Source organism: Felis catus, chromosome X (genome assembly GCF_018350175.1).
Source record: "Felis catus isolate Fca126 chromosome X, F.catus_Fca126_mat1.0, whole genome shotgun sequence".
NCBI lineage: Eukaryota > Metazoa > Chordata > Mammalia > Carnivora > Felidae > Felis > Felis catus.
Window position 1 is genome coordinate 43,589,280 of NC_058386.1, and position 22,255 is coordinate 43,611,534.

The 22,255-nt window shown below is 41.0% G+C and overlaps 1 protein-coding gene and 1 pseudogene across 3 annotated transcripts in view; one reads left to right on the forward strand and one right to left on the reverse strand.

The window, feature by feature from the left end:
- CCNB3 (cyclin B3) overlaps positions 1 to 22,255 on the forward strand; it is a 79,968-nt gene that overhangs the window by 54,672 nt on the left and 3,041 nt on the right. For all 3 annotated transcript variants that reach the window (XM_045050913.1, XM_045050914.1, XM_019823821.3), the window contains 3 exons: positions 16,801 to 16,938; positions 20,116 to 20,271; positions 21,028 to 21,177. In XM_045050913.1, the coding sequence (XP_044906848.1) occupies positions 16,801 to 16,938; positions 20,116 to 20,271; positions 21,028 to 21,177 (444 nt within the window). The remainder of the gene's footprint in view (positions 1 to 16,800; positions 16,939 to 20,115; positions 20,272 to 21,027; positions 21,178 to 22,255) is intronic.
- Positions 13,684 to 14,491, reverse strand: LOC102902245 (annotated as a pseudogene).

The window sequence follows — 22,255 nt, forward strand, 5'->3', positions numbered from 1 at the left end:
TTGTACTAATTCCATTTTCATTCATGATTTTATCTATTTGGGTCATCTCCCTTTTCTTTTTGAGAAGCCTGGCTCGAGGTTTGTCAATTTTGTTTATTTTTTCAAAAAACCAACTCTTGGTTTCGTTGATCTGCTCTACAGTTTTTTTAGATTCTATATTGTTTATTTCTGCTCTGATCTTTATTATTTCTCTTCTTCTGCTGGGTTTAGGCTGCCTTTGCTGTTCTGCTTCTAGTTCCTTTAGGTGTGCTGTTAGATTTTGTATTTGGGATTTTTCTTGTTTCTTGAGATAGGCCTGGATTGCAATGTATTTTCCTCTCAGGACTGCCTTCGCTGCGTCCCAAAGCGTTTGGATTGTTGTATTTTCATTTTCGTTTGTTTCCATATATTTTTTAATTTCTTCTCTAATTGCCTGGTTGACCCACTCCTTCGTTAGTAGGGTGTTCTTTAACCTCCATGCTTTTGGAGGTTTTCCAGACTTTTTCCTGTGGTTGATTTCAAGCTTCATAGCATTGTGGTCTGAAAGTATGCATGGTATGATTTCAATTCTTGTAAACTTATGAAGGGCTGTTTTGTGACCCAGTATATGATCTATCTTGGAGAATGTTCCACGTGCACTCGAGAAGAAAGTATATTCTGTTGCTTTGGGATGTAGAGTTCTAAATAGATCTGTCAAGTCCATCTGATCCAACGTATCATTCAGGGCCCTTGTTTCTCTTTTGACCGTGTGTCTAGATGATCTATCCATTTCTGTAAGTGGAGTGTTAAAGTCCCCTGCAATTACCACATTTTTATCAATAAGGTTGCTTATGTTTATGAGTAATTGTTTTATATATTTGGGGGCTCCGGTATTCGGCGCATAGACATTTATAATTGTTAGCTCTTCCTGATGGATAGATCCTGTAACTATTATATAATGTCCTTCTTCATCTCTTGTTACAGCCTTTAATTTAAAGTCTAGTTTGTCTGATATAAGTATGGCTACTCCAGCTTTCTTTTGGCTTCCAGTAGCATGATAAATAGTTCTCCATCCCCTCACTCTCAATCTAAAGGTGTCCTCAGGTCTAAAATGAGTCTCTTGTAGACAGCAAATAGATGGGTCTTGTTTTTTTTTATCCATTCTGATACCCTATGTTTTTTGGTTGGCGCATTTAATCCATTTACATTCAGTGTTGTTATAGAAAGATATGGGTTTAGAGTCATTGTGATGTGTATGATTTATGCTTGTAGTGATGTCTCTGGTACTTTGTCTCACAGGATCCCTCTTAGGATCTCTTGTAGGGCTGGTTTAGTGGTGATGGATTCCTTCAGTTTTTGTTTATTTGGGAAGACCTTTATCTCTCCTTCTATTCTAAATGACAGACTTGCTGGATAAAGGATTCTCGGCTGCATATTTTTTTCTGTTCAGCACATTGAAAATCTCCTGCCATGCCTTTCTGGCCTGCCAAGTTTCAAAAGAGAGATCAGTTATGAGTCTTATAGGTCTCCCTTTATATGTTAGGGCAGGTTTATCCCTTGCTGCTTTCAGAATTTTCTCTTTATCCTTGTATTTTGCCAGTTTCACTATGCTATGTCGTGCAGAAGATCGATTCAAGTTACGTCTGAAGGGAGTTCTCTGTGCCTCTTGGATTTCAATGCCTTTTTCCTTCCCCAGTTCAGGGAAGTTCTCAGCTATGATTTCTTCAAGTACCCCTTCAGCACCTTTCCCTCTCTCTTCCTCCTCTGGGATACCAATTATGTGTATGTTATTTCTTTTTAGTGTTATCACTTAGTTCTCTAATTTTCCCCTCATACTCCTGGATTTTTTTCTCTTTTTCTCAGCTTCCTCTTTTTCCATAACTTTATCTTCTAGTTCACCTATTCTCTCCTCTGCCTCTTCAATCTGAGCCGTCGTCTTTCCATTTTGTTTTGCATCTCGTTTAAACCGTTTTTCAGCTCCTCGTGAATGCTCCTTAGTCCCTTGATCTCTGTAGCAAGAGACTCTCTGCTGTCCTGTATACTGTTTTCAAGCCCAGCGATTAATTTTATGACTATCATTCTAAATTCACTTTCTGTTATATTATTTAAATCCTTTTTGATCAGTTCATTAGCTGTTGTTATTTCCTAGAGATTCTTCTGAGGGGAATTCTTCCGCTTGGTCATTTTGGATAGTCCCTGGCGTGGTGAGGACCTGCAGGGCACTTCCCCTGTGCTGTGGTGTATAACTGGAGTTGGTGGGTGGGGCCACAGTCAGACCTGATGTCTGCCCCCAGCCCACTGCTGGGGCCATCGTCAGACTGGTGTGTGCCTTTTCTTCCCCTCTCCTAGGGGCGGGATTCACTGTGGGGTGGCGTGGCCAGTCTGGGCTACTTGCACACTGCCAGGCTAGTGATGCTGGGGATCTGGCGTATTAGCTGGGTTGGGTAGGCAAGGTGCACGGGGGCAGGAGGGGCAGGCTTAGCTCACTTCTCCTTAGGTGATCCACTTCAGGAGGGGCCCTGTGGCAGCGGGAGGGAGTCAGACCCGCTGCTGGAGTTTTGGCTCCGCAGAAGCACAGAGTTGGGTGTTTGCGCGGAGCGAGCAAGTTCCCTGGCAGGAACTGGTTCCCTTTGGGATTTTGGCTGCGGATGGGTGAGGGAGATTGCGTTGGTGAGCGCCTTTGTTCCCTGCCAAGCTGAGCTCTGTCGTCCTGGGGCTCAGCAACTCTCCCTCCCTTTGTCTTCCAGCCTTCCCACTTTCTGAGCAGAGCTGTTAACTTATGACCTCCCAGATGCTAAGTCCTGTTTGCTGTCAGGCCCCTGGCCCCTCCGCTTTTGCCAGCCAGACTCGGGGCTCTGCTTGGCTGGCAGGCTTCCCCTCCGCCCCAGCTCCCTCCCGCCAGTCCATGGAGCGCGCACCGCCTCTCTGCCCTTCCTACCCTCTTCCGTGGTCCTCTCGCCTGCGCTTGGCTCCGGAGACTCCGTTCTGCTAGTCTTCTGGCAGTTTTCTGGGTTATTTAGGCAGGTGTAGGTGGAATCTAAGTGATCAGCAGGACACGCGGTGAGCCCAGCGTCCTGCTATGCTGCCGTCTTCCTTCAGGGTCCTCTGTGTACTAATTCTGTTGCTGAGCATAGTACTGAAATTTTCAACTGTAATTGTGAACTTGTGTATTTCTTTTTCCAGTTGTGTCATTGGTTGGTTTGTGTATTTGAAAATACATTAGGAACATACACATTGAAGATTGTTATATCCTCTTTATAGTGTTTTGTGACTTGCTTTTTTCTCATGTAACAGTGTTCATGTAATTGTGACATCTTTCCAGTTAAATTGATGTATTTCTATATCAGTTTTGTTGACTATATAGTATTCTGTTCTTCAACCGTCATTATTTATCCAACCCCCTATTAATGGACATTTAGGTTATTTCTAAAATTTGCTCTTAGAAATAACCCTGTAGTAAACATGCATATGCTTACATTGTAGATAATTGTATTGTTGTTTTTCTGTAATAAATTACGTGGAATAGAAGTATTAGACCAAAGCAGTACACATTTAGAGTTTTATACATGTAGGCACTGTCCTTCTGAAATATCATGCCCATAGTACTTTTACTGAATGAATGTGATTGTTTTCTCACAATCTTACCAACATAAGGTGTTATATTTTTTGCCATCTGATCAATGAAAAATTTTAGTGTTTCTGTTTTTTTATAATTTTTTTAAATATATGAAATTTATTGTCAAATTGGTTTCCATACAACACCCAGTGCTCATCCCAAAAGATGCCCTCTTTAATACCCATCACCCACCTTCCCCTCACTTAATGTGTTTCTTTAGGTTGATGCATTGACATTTTAAGTAGTCAGGTCCATCAGTTTTTTTTTTTTTATGGTTTTAAGATTTGTTTCTTGCCTAGAAAAGTCTTATCCAGTCACAATTATATAAATATTTCTCTGAATTTTTTTCTAGAACATTTATAGTTTCATGTTCACATTTAAATCTTTAGTTGGAATTTATTTTGGTTTTGGTGTTAGCACCTATACACTTCCCCCCAATGATTATCCGGTCATTCTAACACCATTTATTTGTTTTCATTATCTAGCAGTTTGAAATGTATTTTTTATTATTGAAGTACAGTTGGCAAACAATGTCATGTTAGTTTCATGTGTACAACACAGTGATTCAACAATTCTGTACATTACTCTGCACTCACTACAATGAGTGTACTCACCATCTCTTACCATACAGCATTATTACAATATTATTGACTATATTCCCTATGCTGTACTTCTCATCTCTGTAACTTAACTTATTTTAAAACTGGAAGTTTGGACCTCTTAATGTTTAATCACATATACTTGGGTTTGTTTATGGTGTTTCCAATTCTATTCTTTGCTACATTTGTCTATGCTAATATCAGTAGTATGCTGTTTTTATTATTATGGCTTTGTAATACATTTATTACCTCTTTACTTATTTTACAAAATGTTCCTCATTGTTCTTACACATTAATTCTTCCAGGTGGGCTGTAGAGTAGCTTTGTCAACTTTTTAGAAATAGCCTGTTCGGATTAATTTATGGAGAATTCACAGATTTTACAGTACCAAATTTTCCAAGTCAGTTATGTTGTTTCTGTTTAGTTACCAGGTCTTCTTTTACAATTTTAAGTTTTAAAAAAGTCGTCTTTGTATTGGTCTCACTGATGTGAAAAGGTTTTTCTTGGGTACTGAGGAATTTTTTTAATGTTATCCATGCTATCCTTTTAATTTTTAAATTTATTCATATATTGGGAAAGCAGTATTTTTTCTGTATTTATTTTGCATTCATCTACTTTTCTGAACTTGGTCATGGTTTATTGACTTTACTCTTGGATTGGATATGCTTTTACTTTATTTATAATTTTTGCTTCTATATTCACAAATGAGATTCCTTTGTAAATGTTTGATCAAGGGTGCTGTGTTTGTTAAGTTGTGGTGCCAGACCTACTCTAGCTTAACATAATTGGAGAAATTTTCCTACAATACTAAGTTTAACATGAGAATTATTTTCCTTGATGAACTTGCTCATGAATTTATTGATGCATGGTACCATTTAGTCATTCTCGGATAACCCTTTCTTTCTAATAACACTGATGGTTATTGGCCTACTGAGGTTTTTTTCTGTAATTTTTTTTAATGTTTATTCTTAGGGAGAGAGAGAGCAAGCACATGCAGGGTAAGGACAGAGAGAGGGAGACATAGAATCTAAAGCAGGCTCCAGGCTCAGAGCTGTCAGCACAGAGCCCGACATGGGGCTCGAACTCACGAACCGCGAGATCATGACCTGAGCCCAAGTAGGACACTTAACTGACTGAGCCACCCAGGTGCCCGGCCTATAAGGTTTTATTATTCCTCATGAGTCATTTTTGTACTTTATATTTTCTTTAAAAAAATCATCTATTTTTGAAAAAAAAGTTTTAAGTTTATTTAGAGAGAGAGTTGAGGAGGCAGAGAGAGAGAGAGAGAAGGAGATAGAATCCCAAGCAGGCTCCACACTGTCAGTGCAGAGCCCAGTGCAGGGCTTGAACCCACAAACCACGAGATCATGACCTGAGCTGAAATCAAGAGTTGGATGCTTAGCTGACTAATCCACCCAGGTACCCCCCCAAAATAATCTATTTTATAGATATTTTGACAGTCATTATCATAGTCTATCTATGGTATTTTTTAATTAATCCTTTGTAATTATTTCTTTTCTCATTAAAAATGTGTGTGTTGTGTTAGCTTGCTTTCATGGGTTTGCATGCATGTGCATGCTGTCTTTAGTGTTCCTGCAAAACTTTCATTCAGTTTTCTGGTCAAAGAACCAGCTCATGGATATATGTATAACTTCTCCTTTTTAAAAATTTTTGACATTTGCTTTCATCTTTATTTTACTCTTAGTTTATTAAAATTTATTTTCCCTATCTTCTTGAAATGAGTGCTTAGTCTGTTGTAATTGTTTCTGACTTCATGATAAAAGCTTTAAAGGCATACGTTTTCTTCTGAGTAGCAGTTCTGATTACATTCCATTAATTTTGAAAAGTAGCATTGTAGCTATCTTAGTTTTTTTTCCTCAATAATCTGCAACTGCAATTTTTATTTCCTTGTTGACCTAGGTTTTGTTTCTTTCTTTAAAAATAGTTCTTACCATTTTTTTCAAATGCTTTGCTTTTCTTTATTTGGTTTATTCTTTTATTGCCAATTTCTAGATTTATTGTATTGTATATTGAGAAAGTGACTTGAATAATTTCTTTTTTTCTTAATGAGATTTTCTTCATGGCTTTAGATATAATGGGTTTTTATAAGTGATTCACTGATATTTGTAGAAAATAGGTATTCTCGTTAGAATACATAGATCATTGTATCAATTATTTTTGATTTAATTATTACATAATTTATATGCTAACTTATTTTTCTGCTTATATTGTCAAAGTCTAAGGGCAGTGTGATAACCATTGACAATCATTGTTTAGTTCATTTGTCCTGGCATTTCTTCAACCCCTCAATCTCACTCTAAACTCTGCCCTATACAATTTTTTAACTGCAAAATTAATAAATGTTTATAATATGTGTGTATGTTTTCATATATATTTGTGTATATGTATATGAATAAAATCAACAACGCTTTTATTCCTCGGAGGTAACAACAATAAATTAGCGTGTATCATTCCAGATATTGTTTATTTTTTGTATTATTACTTTTATTTTTATTTAAATATGACATTTATTGTCAAATTGGTTTCCATACAACATCCAGTGCTCATCCCAACAGGTGCCCTCCTCAGTATCCATCACCCACCCTCTGCTCCCTCCCACCCCCCATCAACCCTCAGTTTGTTCTCAGTTTTTTAAGCATCTCTTATGTTTTGGCTCCCTCCATCTCTAACCTCTTTTTTTTTTCTTCCCCTCCCCCATGGTTTTCTGTTAAGTTTCTCAGGATCCTCATAAGAGTGAAAGCATATGGTATCTGTCTTTCTCTGTATGACTTACTTCACTTAGCATAACACTCTCCAGTTCCATTCATGTTGCTATAAAAGGCCATGTTTCATTGGTTCTCTTTGCCATGTAGTATTCCATTGTGTATATAAACCACAATTTCTTCACAGATTCATCAGCTGATGGACATTTAGGCTCCTTCCATAATTTGGCTATTGTTGAAAGTGCTGCTGTAAATAATGGGGTACAAGTGCCCCTCTACATCAGCATTCCTGCATCCCTTGGGTAAATTCCTAGCAGCGCTATTGCTGGGTCATAGTGTAGGTCTATTTTTAATTTTTTGAGGAGCCTCCACACTGTTTTTCAGAGCAGCTGTACCAGTTTGCATTCCCACCAAAAGTGCAAGAGGGTTCCCATTTCTCCACATCCTCTCCAGCACCTGTAGTCTCCTGATTTGTTCATTTTAGCCACTCTGACTGGCATGAGGTGATATCTGAGTGTGGTTTAGATTTGTATTTCCCTGATGAGGAGCGACGTTGAGCATCTTTTCATGTGCCTGTTGGCCATCCGGATGTCTTCTTTAGAGAAGTGTCTATTCATGTTTTCTGCCCATTTCTTCACTGGATTATTTGTTTTTCAGGTGTGGAGTTTGGTGAGCTCTTTATAGATTTTGGATACTAGCCCTTTGTCCGATATGTCATTTTCAAATATCTTTTCCCATTCCGTTGGTTGCCTTTTAGTTTTTTTGATTGTTTCCTTTGCAATGCAGCAGCTTTTTATCTTCATGAGGTCCCAATAGTTCATTTTTGCTTTTAATTCCCTTGCCCTTGGGGATGTATCAAGTAAGAAATTGCTGCAGCTGAGGTCAGAGAGGTTTTTTCCTGCTTTCTCCTCTAGGGTTTTGAGGAGAAACCTGTCTGACATTCAGGTCCTTTATCCATTTTGAGTTTATTTTTGTGAATGGTGTTAGAGAGTGGTCTAGTTTCATCCTTCTGCATGTTGCTGTCCAGTTCTCCCAGCACCATTTGTTAAAGAGACTGTCTTTTTCCATTGGATATTCTTTCCTGCTTTGTCAAAGATTAGTTGGCCATACGTTTGTGGGTCTAGTTCTGGGGTTTCTATTCTATTCCATTGGTCTATGTGTCTGTTTCTGTGCCAATACCATGCTGTCTTGAGGATTACAGCTTTGTAGCAGAGGCTAAAGTCTGGGATTGTGATGCCTCCTGCTTTGGTCTTCTTTTTCAAAATTACTATGGCTATTCGGGGCCTTTTGTGGTTCCATATGAATTTTAGGATTGCTTGTTCTAGTTTCGAGAAGAATGCTGGTGCAATTTTGATTGGGATTGCATTGAATGTGTAGATAGCTTTGGGTAGTATTGACATTTTTACAATATTTATTGTTCCAAACCATGCGCATGGAATGTTTTTCCATTTCTTTATATCTTCTTCAATTTCTTTCATAAGCTTTCTATAGTTTTCAGCATACAGATCTTTTACATCTTTGGTTAGATTTATCCCTAGGTATTTTACGCTTCTTGGTGCAATGGTGAATGGGATCAGTTTCTTTATTTGTCTTTCTGTTGCTTCATTATTGTGTATAAGAATGCAACTGATTTCTGTACATTGATTTTGTATCCTGCGAATTTGCTGAATTCATGTTTCAGTTCTAGCAGACTTCTGGTGGAGTCTATCGGGTTTTCCATGTATAAGATCATGTCATCTGTAAAAAGGGAAAGGTTGATTTCATCCTTGCCAATTTGATGCCTTTGATTTCCTTTTGTTGTCTGATTGCTGATGCTAGCACTTCCAACACTATGTGAAACAACAGCGGTGAGAGGGGGCATCCCTGTCGTGTTCCTGATCTCAGGGACAAAGCTCTCAGTTTTTCCCCATTGAGGATGATATTAGCTGTGGGCTTTTCATAAGTGGCTTTGATGATGTTCCTTCTATCCCAACTTTCTCGAGGGTTTTTATTAGGAAAGGATGCTGAATTTTGTCAAATGCTTTCTCTGCATCGATTGACAGGATCATATCGTTCTCATATTTTCTTTTATTAATGTGATATATCACATTGATTGATTTGTGAATGTTGAACCAGCCCTCCAGCCCAGGAATGAATCCCACTTGATCATGGTGTATAATTCTTTTTATATGCTGTTGAATTCAATTTGCTAGTATCTTATTGAGAATTTTTGCATCCATATTCATCAGGGATATTGGCCTGTAGTTCTCTTTTTTTGCTGGGTCTCTGTCTGGTTTAGGAATCAAAGTAATACTGGCTTCATAGAATGAGTCTGGAAGTTTTCCTTCCCTTTCTATTTTTGGAACAGCTTGAAAAGGATAAGTATTATCTCTGGTTTAAATGTCTGGTAGAATTCCCCAGGGAAGCCATGTGGTCCTGGACTCTTATTTGTTGGGAGATTTTTGATAACTGATTCAACTTCTTCACTGGTATGGGTCTGTTCAAGTTTTGTGTTGCTTCCTGTTTGAGTTTTGGAAGTGTGTGGGTGCTTAGGAATTTGTCCATTTCTTCCAGGTTGTCCAGTTTGTTGGCATATAATTTTTCCTAGTATTCCCTGATAATTGTTTGTATTTCTGAGGGATTGGTTGTAATAATTCCATTTTCATTCATGATTTTATCTATTTGGGTCATCTCCCTTTTCTTTTTGAGAAGCCTGGCTCGAGGTTTGTCAATTTTGTTTATTTTTTCAAAAAAACCAACTCTTGGTTTCATTGATCTGATCTACAATATTTTTAGATTCTATATTGTTTATTTCTGCTCTGATCTTTATTATTTCTTTTCTGCTGGGTTTGGGGTGTCTTTGCTGTTCTGCTTCTGTTTCCTTTAGGTGTGTGGTTAGATTTTGTATTTGGGATTTTTCTTGTTTCTTGAGATAGGCCTGGATTGCAATGTATTTTCCTCTGAGGACTGCCTTTGCTGCATCCCAAAGCGTTTGGATTGTTGTATTTTCATTTTCATTTTCTATATATTTTTAAGTTTCTTCTCTAATTGCCTGGTTGACCCACTCATTCTTTAGTAGGGTGTTCTTTAACCTCCATGCTTTTGGAGGTTTTCTATACTTTTTCCTGTGGTTGATTTCAAGCTTCATAGCACTGTGGTCTGCAAGTGTGCATGGTATGATCTCAATTCTTTTATACTTATGAAGGGCTGTTTTGTGACCCAGTATGTGATCCATCTTGGAGAATGTTCCATGTGCACTCGAGAAGAAAGCATATTCTGTTGCTTTTTGATGCAGAGTTCTAAATATATCTGTCAGGTCCATCTGATCCAATGTATCATTCAGGGCCCTTGTTTCTTTATTGATCTTGTGTCTGCATGATCTATCCTTTGCTGTAAGTGGAGTATTAAAGTCCCTTGCAATTACCACATTCTTATCAATAAGATTGCTTATATTTGTGATTAATTGTTTTATACATTTGGGGGCTCCCGTATTCGGCGCATAGACATTTATGATTGTTAGCTCTTCCTGATAGATAGCCCCTATGATTATTATATAATGCCCTTCTTCATCTCTTGTTACAGCCTTTAATTTAGAGTCTAGTTTGTCTGATGTAAGTATGGCTACTCCAGCTTTCTTTTGGCTTCCAGTAGCATGATAAATAGTTCTCCATCCCTCGCTCTCAATCTAAAAGTGTCCTCAGGTCTAAAATGAGTCTCTTGTAGACAGCAAATAGATGGATTTTGTTTTTTTATCCATTCTGATACCATATATCTTTTGGTTGGCACATTTAGTCCATTTACATTCAGTGTTATTGTAGAAAGATATGGGTTTAGAGTCATTGTGATGTCTGTAGGTTTCATGCTTGTAGTGATGGCTCTGGTACTTTGTGGTTCTTGCAACATTTCACTCACAGAATCCCCCTTAGGATCTCTTGTAGGGCTGGTTTAGTGGTGATGAATTCCTTCAGTTTTTTGTTTGTTTGGGAAGACATTTATCTCTCCTATTCTGATTGACACACTTGCTGGATAAAGGATTCTCGGCTGTATATTTTTTCTATTTATCACATTGAAGATTTCCTGTGGTTCCTTTCTGGCCTGCCAAGTTTCAGTAGATAGATCTGCCACTAGACTTATCGGTCTCCCCTTATATGTTAGAGTGTGTTTATCCCTATCTGCCTTTAGAATTTTCTCTTTATCCTTGTATTTTGCCAGCTTTGCTATGATATATTGTGCAGAAATCGATTCAAGTTACGTCTGAAGGGAGTTCTCTTTGCCTCTTGGATTTCAATGCCTTTTTCCTTCCCTGTATCAGGGAAGTTCCCAGCTATGATTTGTTGAAGTATACCTTCAGCCCCTTTCTCTCTTCCTCTTCTGGAATTCCTATGATATGGATATTGTTCCGTTTCATTGCATGACTTAGTTCTCTAATTCTCCCCTCATGCTCCTGGATTTTTTTTATCTCTCTTTTTCTTATCTTCCTCTTTTTCCATAATTTATCTTCTAATTCACCTATTCTCTCCTCTGCCTCTTCAATCCGAGCTGTTGTCATTTCTATTTTTTTTTGCACCTCAGTTATAGCATTTTTTAGCTCCTCATGACTATTTCTTAGTCCCCTAATCTCTGTAGCAATAGATTCTCTGCTGTCCTGTATACTTTTTTCAAGCCTGGTGATTAATTTTAGGACTATTATTCTAAATTCTTGTTCCATTATATTGCTTAAATCGTTTTTGATCAATTCGTTAGCATTGCTACTTCCTGGGGTTTCTTTTGAGAAGAAATCTTCCATTTCATCATTTTGGATAGTCCCTGGGGTGGCGTGGAACTGCAGGGCACTTCCCCTGTGCTCTCTGGAGTAACTTGTGTTGGTGGGCGGGGCCGCAGTCAGACTGGTGTGTAGCTTATCTTCCCCTCTCCCAGGAGCACGACTCACTGTGGAGTGGTGAGGCCCCTGTCTGGGCTACTTGCACACTGCCAGGCTTGTGGTTCTGCTTTGATGGGTTCTGGCGTATTAGCCGGGGTGAATGGGTGGATCCGCAAGGTGCACAGGGGTGGGAGGAGCAGGCTTAGCTCACTTTGCCATCAGTGGTCTGCTTCCGGAGGGTCCCTGCAGCACTGGGAGGGAGGCAGACCTGTCAGCGGGATGGATCCACAGAAGCACAGCATTGGGCGTTTGCACGGTGCAAGCAAGTTTGGTGATGGGAAATGGTTCCGTTTGGGATTTCGGCTGGGGGATGGGAGAGGGAGATGGCGCTGGCCAGTGCCTTTGTTCCCCGCCGAGCTGAGCTCTGTCTTCCAGGGCTCAACAACTTTCCCTCCTGGTGTCCTCCCGCCCTCCCTGCTCTCTGAGAGCAGAGCTGTTGACTTTTAATATTCCAGATGTTAAGTCCTGCTGGCTGTCAGAACTCACTCCGTCTGGCCCCTCTGCTTTTTCAAGTCAGACTTGGGGGCTCTGCCTTGCCGGGTGGGCTGCCCCTCCACTGCCCCGGCTCCCTCCCGCCAGTCCTTGTAGCATTTACCGCCTCTCCACCCTTCCTACCCTCTTCCCTGGGCCTCTTGTCTATACTTTGCTCCGGAGATTCCATTCTGCTGGTATTCTGGCGGGTTTCTGGGTTATTTAGGCAGATGTGGGTGGAATCTAAGCGATCAACAGGAGGAGGTGAGCCAAGCGTCCTCCTATGCCACCATCTTCTCTCCAAACTGAAGTGGGGCTTGTGCTTACTGGCAGAGAGGCTCGAGCTGGCCAGATGGGGGGGCTCAAGCTCACCCTGACTATCTTTCTTTAAAAATCTTACATTTTATGAGGAATACATGAATGCACACACATATATATACATGTATATACTTACAAAAATACCATTTTTAAATTTATTTAAATTTTTATCTTAAATTTTTTTTAAAATGTTTATTTATTTTTGATAGAGACAGAGTGTAAGTGGGGGAGGGACAGAGAGAGAGGGAGACACAGAATTTGAAGTAGAATCTAAGCTCTGAGCTGTCAGCAGAGCCCGACGCGGGGCTCGAACCCACAAACTGTGAGATCATGACCTGAAATGAAGTTGGACACTTAACCAACTGAGCCACCCAGGTGTCCCTAAAAATACCACTTTTTAATGAGTGTGGGTTTTGTGATATTGTTGTTACATGAATAGGTCATGCTGTACACATTGCTCTGCAACTTGCTCTTTTAAGAACGTCTTAGCAATTTTTCCAGCTGTTGCATAATATTCTATTATATGGATAGAGTCTATTATTTAATCAACTCTTTGGGGTGCTTGGGTGGCTCAGTCAGTTAAGTGGCCAATTTCAGCTCAGGTCATGACCTCTTGGCCTGTGAGTTCAAGCCCCGGGTCAGGCTCTGTGCTGACAGCTCAGAGCCTGGAGCCTGCTTCTGATTCTGTCTCCCTATCTGCTCCTCTCCTGTTCACTCTCTCTTTCTCTCTCAGAAATTGATAAACATTAAAAAAAATCAACTCCTTTAGTGAACCTGATCTGTTAATTGCCTCTCAAGTAAGATAATTTGCACACTTGTAGTTTATTTTTGCTTCTATGTGTAGTCAAGATAATTGAGACTTAGATCCATATTATTGTTGTTTAATGCATTACCTTCCCTACAAAGAATTATTTTTGACATTTCTGTTTTCCTTAACTTTGTCCATTATATTGTGAGTCCTTTCAGTCTGAAGAATAAATCTGTCTTTGCTTCAGAGAAATTTTCTTTGAAAAAGAGGGTTTTTTTCATTACTTTGATGTACATAAAATTCATTACTTTGACATAATAGAATTTTCACTACTTTGGTGTACATAAAATTCAACAGCATACACTTAGCCAGTTAGTGGCCAGTTCTTTAGCCTTTGCCTTTTCCAGCTTGGCAATGCAGCCACCAACTTTGAACCCAGGATGTTGCCTCCCCAGCGTCGACAGATCCCATCGTATCTGTCATTGTGATTGGTCCTGATAACTTCCACCAGCTTAGTCAGATCTCCTTTGTCTTTGGAGTTAACTTGTGTGAAGGCGACAGTGGTGCAGGTCTTCCTGTGGACCAGACGCCCAGCCTGGCCTTCTCTTTGATGCAGTAGGGAACCCCCATCTTATAACACAGGGCAGGCAGGAAAACAACCATCTCAATCGGAGCCACATCATGTGCAATCACTACCAGCTGAGCCTTCTTGTTTTCCACCAAGTTGGTGACAGTATTAACCCCAACTCAAAGGACAGGTGGCCTCTTAGTGGGGACATCGCTTTGCTGGCAGCTTTCTCCTGAGCCTGGGCCAACAATCTCTGCTGCTTCTCTTGCTTTGTCTCTGGTCTGTATTTGTTGGGCCAGCTTAACCAGTTGAGTAGCTGTTTGGTGGTCCAAGGCCTAGGTGAATTGGTAAATTGCAGGAGGTACTTTTAGATAGTTATATAGAGAGAAAGCCCTTTGCTGCTGCAGCCGGATGTAGCAGGGCTATTAGACAAGTGAATGAGGTCCCTTTTGGGCTGGGTGTCCTATCTGATGCCAAAATTCTTGAGCCTTTTCTCAAACGGGATTGACCATCTCCTTGACCTCCTGCTGTTTTGCCACAGCAGGGGCCAGGGCCACCTTCTTCCCCTTAGTCTTCTTGCCTTTTGGCATCTTGGATGGGTGGAGGAGAGACTGGCTTAGAGAAATTTCTATCTATCTATCTATCTATCTATCTATCTATTAACTATTACTTATTGTTTCTCTTCTGCCTCTTCTCTCATTCTGAGTGTGTGTGTATATGCATGTGTACATGTGTATCTCCATAATCTGTTCTTGTATCTCAACTTTTCTTTCATATTTTCAACTCTCTCTTGCCTCTCATTTCTGGGAGAATTTCTTAAAGCAGCCTTTAGAATAATTGATTTGATTTTTGTCATAACTGAATGTACTGTTCGCTTTCTCTATTACATTTTTTTTTTTAATAACGTGATTTTTCATCAGAAACTAGTCTTTCCGGATCCCACAGTGTTCTCTTCTTAGATTCAGTGTCCTCTCAGATCTTGTCGAGGATATGCTTTTAAAAAGTTTGTTTCAGTTCTTTGCAATGAAAAGGCTTCATAAATAGACACTTGCTCTGGTTTTCTCAGAACATTTCCCCTTGAAAAATTAGTTGGTCTTTTTTATATATTTGGGCAATTTTCTCCATTTATTTATCTTTGCAGAAGATGGTCTTTGAGTTTTGGAATTTGTGATAAATTTTGTCAGATTTGTCTCCTAGTTTGAGACTAAGAGTAATCTTTATATTTTCTATAGGTTTTTTAATTTATTACTTCCCTCTTGTTTCTTGCTTATCCCCAGATAAGGAGCATAATCATTTATGAACAATTAGAAGGGTGTGCTAGCCAAAGGCAGTTATGAGGGAGAGAACCTTGCTTATAGTGCTGAAAGGCTTCTTGTCTTTGTTTAATGTAGCTACTTGAATTATCCAAAGCACTGCCACTTTTCTCTAACTGGCACAAAGTTAGGCTCCTCCTGATGCTGAGGGACAGAAAACCATATCATGTGAGGAATAGAGGAAGTCAAGTTATTTGGTCTGGAATGGAAATTTATAGGAGATGTGATAAGTTTCTTCAGTAGCTGAAGGGCTGTCACAAGAACAATTATACTTGTTCTATGTAGTCCCAGGTGGTAGAATTATTTTAGAAGAGTACTGTCTTAAATTCAAGGAAGGAGGATTACTATAACTGACACTGCTGCTCATTTGAATATTTGACTCCAAATTTCAACCATTCATTCAGATATTACCTACACTTTAGATGTTACCATGTTGTAACAGTGTGCTACATGGGTAACCATGTGCCTATGTGAGGTACTGGAAAGAGGCTATGCACGCATTGGCTTTGTCATTTACTCACAGAGGTAACTCAAGGCCAGCAATGGCCAGAAGAGTCTTTCTCACAATGCATTACTCTCTCCTGCCTCTTCCACTTTTAAGAGCCCTTGTGATTTCATTGGGTCCATGCAGATAATCCAGGATAATCACCCTATTTTAAATTTGGCTGACTACAATCTTAATTCCATATTCTATTTTAATTTCCCTTTGCCATGTAAAATAACATATTCATAGGTCCTGGGGATTAGAATGTGAACATTTTATTCTGCCTACCACATTTTCCAAAGCAATATCATAAGAAAGAGATGGACAGAGTTCATGCAAATGAAGTAGGTAATGACTACCACCTTAAGTATTAAGAAATTGAGGTCAAATAATTACTGAAAGAAAAAAAGATAAGAATGGAAAGTAGCAGTTCTCTGAGGATGATACCTCTGTGAGGTAGGCCATATGGGCCAGCACTAACACTGGGTCTAGAGTTATAGGAGGTGGTTTCCTCAAGCTGGTGAAGGCAAGACAAGAATAGATAAGAGAAAAAGGGGAAGGAGGATTATAGTACTAATGCTTTAATCTCATCTTGGTTTCTCTAGTCCCTCAGCTCACTTCCAAATGGTGCTATTGGTACTTGTTCCCAATTCATATATTCTAATAGTATATCTAATTGGGAAGAAACACTAATGAACGAATAATAAACAGGTCTCTGTATTTTAGAGCTAAATAAACATGATCTCTTTGGGGGAGTTCACCATATAATGTAGTAGCAAGTGGGGAAAGCAAGACTCTAGGTATTGGAGACCAAGGCAAGAGGGTGTGTTTACTCGAGGTTCTCATAGAGAAGACAGACCATCTCTTTTGTAAGACTGATCATCTACCTCATTGTGTAAGGCAAGAATTATCCAGGTCCTCAAAGGCACAGGAGATATGGCCAGGCACCTAGCTGAAGGAGTGCCCACATTCATAGCAGAGTGTAGGCTGGCCAGGCCTGGTAGCTCCACTGTCCACCATGCTGCAGACCAGGTGGTTAGATCTGCTGGGTGTGGCTTTGGGGTGGGACAATATGCAGATTCCTGTTTGTGTATTACTCCAGATGACCTTTGAGATGAGTCATGAGACCCTGTACTTGGCAGTGAAACTGGTGGATCACTACCTTATGGAGGTAATATGCAAGAGGGACAAGCTCCAACTCCTTGGTTCCACTGCGTTTCTGATTGCAGCAAAATTTGAGGTGAGCCCGAGTTCATAGAGCCTGGAGATAATTAATCAAGTTTCTGTCTGAGTCAGATGTGTATGTGCGTGTATGTTTACAAAAATCAGTATGTATGTAGGCATATGTGTGCATGTATCATATACATGTATATGCACACAAACACATACATGCTTATACTTGCATATATGTGTGCCTGTGTGTGTGTGTGTGTGTACAGATACATACACACAAACAAAAATAATATTACCTACCTTTTTTGGTCTCTTTCTTAGCAATGAAGCTTGTGTTAGGTGGCAATCATGGTGTGTTTGTTTCCTGGTGTCCACAGGGTTCTTTCATTTCCTCTTTGAAGACGTGTGTATGTGGTTATGTGCCTAGTTAAATAGGTTGTTCTTTGTAAATCTTCCTGTTGATCCATAATTATGTGCCCTCCTACCACACCCTTTTTTTCTTCTGCCAACTCCATCTCTACCTAGTGGAGTCTTGAACTTCATATATAAGAAAGCAGTTCCAAACCTGGGTGCTGGAGACATTTAAGAGAAAATGACCTTGTGTAGATGGTAATGAGTCCAGGTGAAATAGTTATTTTTGAAGTAGCATTATAAAAGCAAGTAGCAGGCCTTTCCTTTATAACCATAATCCATCTCATTTATCTGGTTCTTTCCTCTTCTTTAGATGCTAAATGATCTTATTCAACTTATTTTTCTATAGATAGGCTAGTTGTGTGAAACCTTGGATTTAGAAGCAGAGAGATAGCAACTTTTACTGCATTCGAAGAGCTTTAGAGCTGTAGGTTTGTTTTTGTGATCCCTCGCTCACTCCCTCTCCAACTTTATCCCTAACTTGCTTCATGCTTCCCTCCCTCCTTTACTCCTTCACTCCCTCACTCCCTACCATGATCACGGACCTCCTTCCCTCATTTCAGTCCTCCCTCTTTTGCTCCTTACCTCTTCTCTCCTTCCCTTTCTTACAGCTCTTGCTTCACTTCCCTCCTTGCTTCACTTCTGCCCTTGCTCTCTAGCTCTCTTCCTTTTTCCAGCCTTCTGTCTATCCCTCCCTCATTCCTCCATCCCTGTCTTATACACTCATCCACTCCAAACTGGGTTTCCTTCCTGCATCACTTCTTCTATCACTGTTTCTCTCCTTCCCTAGTTCCCTCTCTCCCCTCCTCCCAACCTAATTCCATCCATCCCTCCTTCTGGTCTCTCTTTCTGCCACAACCCCTTACTCTGTTCCACTCAATCTTCTTCTCACCCTCCCTTACTTCTTCCCTCCTTTTCTTTTCCCTTCCCTTGCTCTCTTCTCCCATCCCATCTCTCCTTAGTCCCCACCTCATTCCTTTCAGACTTCCTCCCTCCTCCTATTTTGCTTCCCCCTCCCATCCTCCCTTCCTTCCTTTTCTGTAAATGCCTTCTCTCCCTTCCTTGAGTGCTCCTTCCCACCCTATCTCCCACCCTTGCTCCCTGGTACTCTGGCACCACGACTGTCTCTAATTCTAGCTATTTCCCATCCTCCTCTCATCTTCTTCCCTTGCTTCTCCGCTCTTTTCTCCTGCCCTCCCTTGCTCTTTTCCTACTTTCCTCTCTGGTTCACTTCCTTCCCTACTCACTTGCTCCCTGGTTCTCTTGTTCCCCCTCACTGTCTGCTCCCTCTAAGCTCTACCTCTTGATAGCTCCCTCTAACATGTTCACTTCCTCCCACCCATGCTCCCTTCCATCCTCTTTCCCTCCCTCTCTTGGTCTCTCCTTCTTTCCCACCTTCTCTGACTCACTTCCTCCCTCCATCCCTTCCTTTATCCCTAGCCTCCTTTCCCTTCTCCCTCTCTCCTTTTTTCCTCCCTCACTGTGTCTCTTTCTCTCTCGTTTATTGCTCCCCTGTGTGGCTCATTTCCTTCCCTGTTCACTCACTCCCTGGTTCATTCCTTGCTCTCTTTCCCTCTCTCCTTCCCTCCTCACCCTCCTCCTTCCTTCCCCTACCTAGGGCCATCTTTATGGCTTAGCAAGTGCTCCATGCCTCAGCCCCAAGGGGGCTAAAAAGAAGTTGGGAATCACTGGCCAACAGCAGAAGGAGGAGCAGAGTGCAAAGAGGCACTACTTAGCAAATCTTGGAACCAGGAGCACTCCTCTTCTGGTTATCAGGACGAAGGGCCCCACTATGTTTTTTGGAGAAGGGGTGTGTTCCCCTCCTGTGGGGGGTAGGGAAATACAGAAAGACTTTTGCAAGGGGAGGTGTGGAAATGGTATGAGAAGAGAAGAAAGGAAGGAACCACTGGTGAGTAGAGCAAAGAAAGGGAGAGTTTCTTGCCCTGGTGTTGGTGCTAGGTGCTGTGTTAACTTGAGCTATTTGCATACTCTTTCTGTGCCTCAATTTCCTTGTCTGCAGACTAGAGGCTTGGTCTAGTCTGAGATATAAAAATAGAGAAAGATGTGGGAAGAACACTGGGGTGGGCAGTTAGGTGTAGCTGCATAAAAGATTCAGGGGGTCTTCCTGCCTCCTGGTCTTCTCCCCACAACCAAGTTTCAACCTGCAGAGGGCAGAACATGTTAAGGTGCTCCTGGATCTGGGTTCTTCTCACCCTTGGCCTGGTCTGGATCTTTCCAGTCTAGCCCCCAAGCACATCCTCCCACCCCCTGAGTCCTTCCTCAGTCTCTGCTTAGGCTCTCTCTGTGGCTGCCTGCCTGTCTCTCACTGCCTACTACCCTAGTAGTGCTCCTCCCAAACATCCATATTAATTTCTTAGACTAGGAAACAAAGTATGGGCTTATTTTCTCTCTCTAGCTCTACTTTCCATGGTCTCCTTTCCTCTCTTCCCTCCCTTCCCTCCCTCCCCCCCTTTCCCCAGAGCAAGTCTTAGATTTCCATTCCAGGTTTTCACTCATTAATAGAGAGATCATTGCTCCCAGTTACTGTGTCATATTATACCACTTCTAACAGTAAGAATATACCCCAAGAGGCCCTGTTCTCTCTCCAGTAGTACAGTTTGGGGGCAGACTTCTCCTATGTCTCTGATTTTGTTTTTCAGATGGACCACTGAAGTCAACAGAAGTTTGCTCTCAGAGCTACCCTGAAGGTTTATGCTGGGACATGTTATTGCCTCCTCTCCTTCACTTCTCTCCCCCACTGCCTTTTACCTCAAAGCACAGAGGAGTGGGCTGCTTTTGCCTGGTTATGACTGTCTCTCCTCTCCACCCATAGGAATCTTGCCCACCTTGTGTGGATGACTTCCTGTACATCTGTGATGATATTTATCAGCGAGATGAGATGCTCACCATGGAAATCAGCATCCTGCAGACCCTCAAATTTGATATCAACATTCCCATTGCCTATCATTTTCTGCGAAGATATGCTAGGGTAAGAGGGAGGAGGCACATCCACATTCTCCCCACTACTGGGTTAGTCTTTTCCATACCCAGAGTGGCCGCCTGAGTGGCAGGAAAAGGGAAAGGGGCTGTGGTGGGGGGGGGGGGGTGCTGGGGAATTTCTTCTTCAATCTGTCCTCCTAGATTGGCAATCTTTATGAAGTGTGGGGGTAACAAAGTTGAAGATTTTCGTGGCGTGCCCTTAAGTTTAGGTAAAGGCAGCGTAGGGGAGGGGAAGAAGATTCCTTGATCAGGAAGGAATATGTGGGAAGTTTGGGGGAGATGCTGGTAAAGCTCTCTTCATCTGAGTATTAGTTACAGGGGAGGTCACTTTGTAATTATTTATTGTATTATACAAGTACACGTGTGTACTTTTGTCTGTGTGTTATTGGTTATATATATTTTTAAAAAGAGTCAAACAAGAAAAGAGAAGTTCTTTTGAGGCATGGAATATTTCTAGGGTGGAGCCAGGTGCAGAGTTACAGTTGGATAAATTGATAAATTGGCTAAAAACCCTAAAGGGAGCAAATCCTATTGCCGATTTCAGAATCCCACCCCCGCTAAAGATTCTATACTTTGGCGGGTAGGGTCCTTCATATGAGTCATGGTAGCAGGACAGGTAACTTGTTCAGGCAGAGAACCATTTAGGCCTGAGTTCGGATAACTAGAGAGAATGGGTACAGGGGGTCTTCTGCTTGGTGCTGGTTTTCTGAATTGGTTGCTGAGCCAGTGCTCTTGCTACCTTTAGTGCCTCCATGCCAGCATGAAGACGCTGACTTTGTCCCGCTTCATCTGTGAGATGACTCTGCAGGAATACGACTATATCCAGGAGAGGGCTTCCAAGCTAGCTGCTGGCTCCTTCCTCCTGGCCCTCTACATGAAGAAACTCGGACACTGGGTAAACAAACACTTGCTGGGGGCAAGGGGTTGAGATTTAAAAGCACAGAGTCAGCAACCTAAGTGCCCTTTGATGGATGAATGAATAAAGAAGATGTGGTGTGTACACACACACACACACACACACACACACACACACACTGGAATGTTACTTAGCCATAAAAAAGAATAAAATCTTCCCATTTGTGACAACATGGATACACCTAGAGGATATTATACTAAGTGAATTAAGAGAAAGACAAATACTGTATTATTTCACTTATATGTGGGATCTAAAAAAAATGAAACAAACATTCATAAATATGGAGAACAAACTGGTGAGGGGAGAGGGGTGAGGGGATGGATGAAATAGGTGAAGGGTATTAAAAGGTAAAAATTTCCAGTTACAAAATAAATAAGTCATAGGATGTATAGTACAGCATAGGGAATATAGTCAGTAATATTGTAATAATGTTGTATGGGGGCAGATGGTAGCTACACTTATCCTGGTGAACATTTCATAATGTATGTAAATGTTGAATCACTATGTTATACACCTGAAACTAATGTAGTATTGTATGTCGCCTGTACTTCAATTAAAAAGAAAAAAAACACAGGGTCCATTCAGGAGGAAGGTGTAAATTAGGGTCATGGGAAACTCAGTGACAAAACCGCTGCATACCCACGGTTATAAATTCTTTGACATCTCAATGTGTTAGGAGCCTGGCTGCCTAAAGGGCTTTTACAGCAATGGTTTTAAATTATTTTATTTTATTTTCTTAGTCACAGTACCCCTTGTTCCAAAGAAAGCCCAATATCACGAAACAGAGTCGTTTGAGGTTATTCTGGTTGCAGCAGAGGGTAGGATGGGCCCCCTTCTCACCTAGCCCCATTTTATCCCTGCCCCATGCAGTCCCCTCAGCAAGGTTGCTCTCCACTTCCCTGAGGGAGCTTATTGGAACAGAATTTGAGAGGCACAGACCCAGAAAACAGAGTTGTGAAAGCAACTGTCCATGTGTCTAATGGGGGACTCAGAGGTACAGTATGGTGCTCTTCTCTGAAGAGGAAGGTGCCTAAAGCCTTCTTCCCCAGTACAAAAT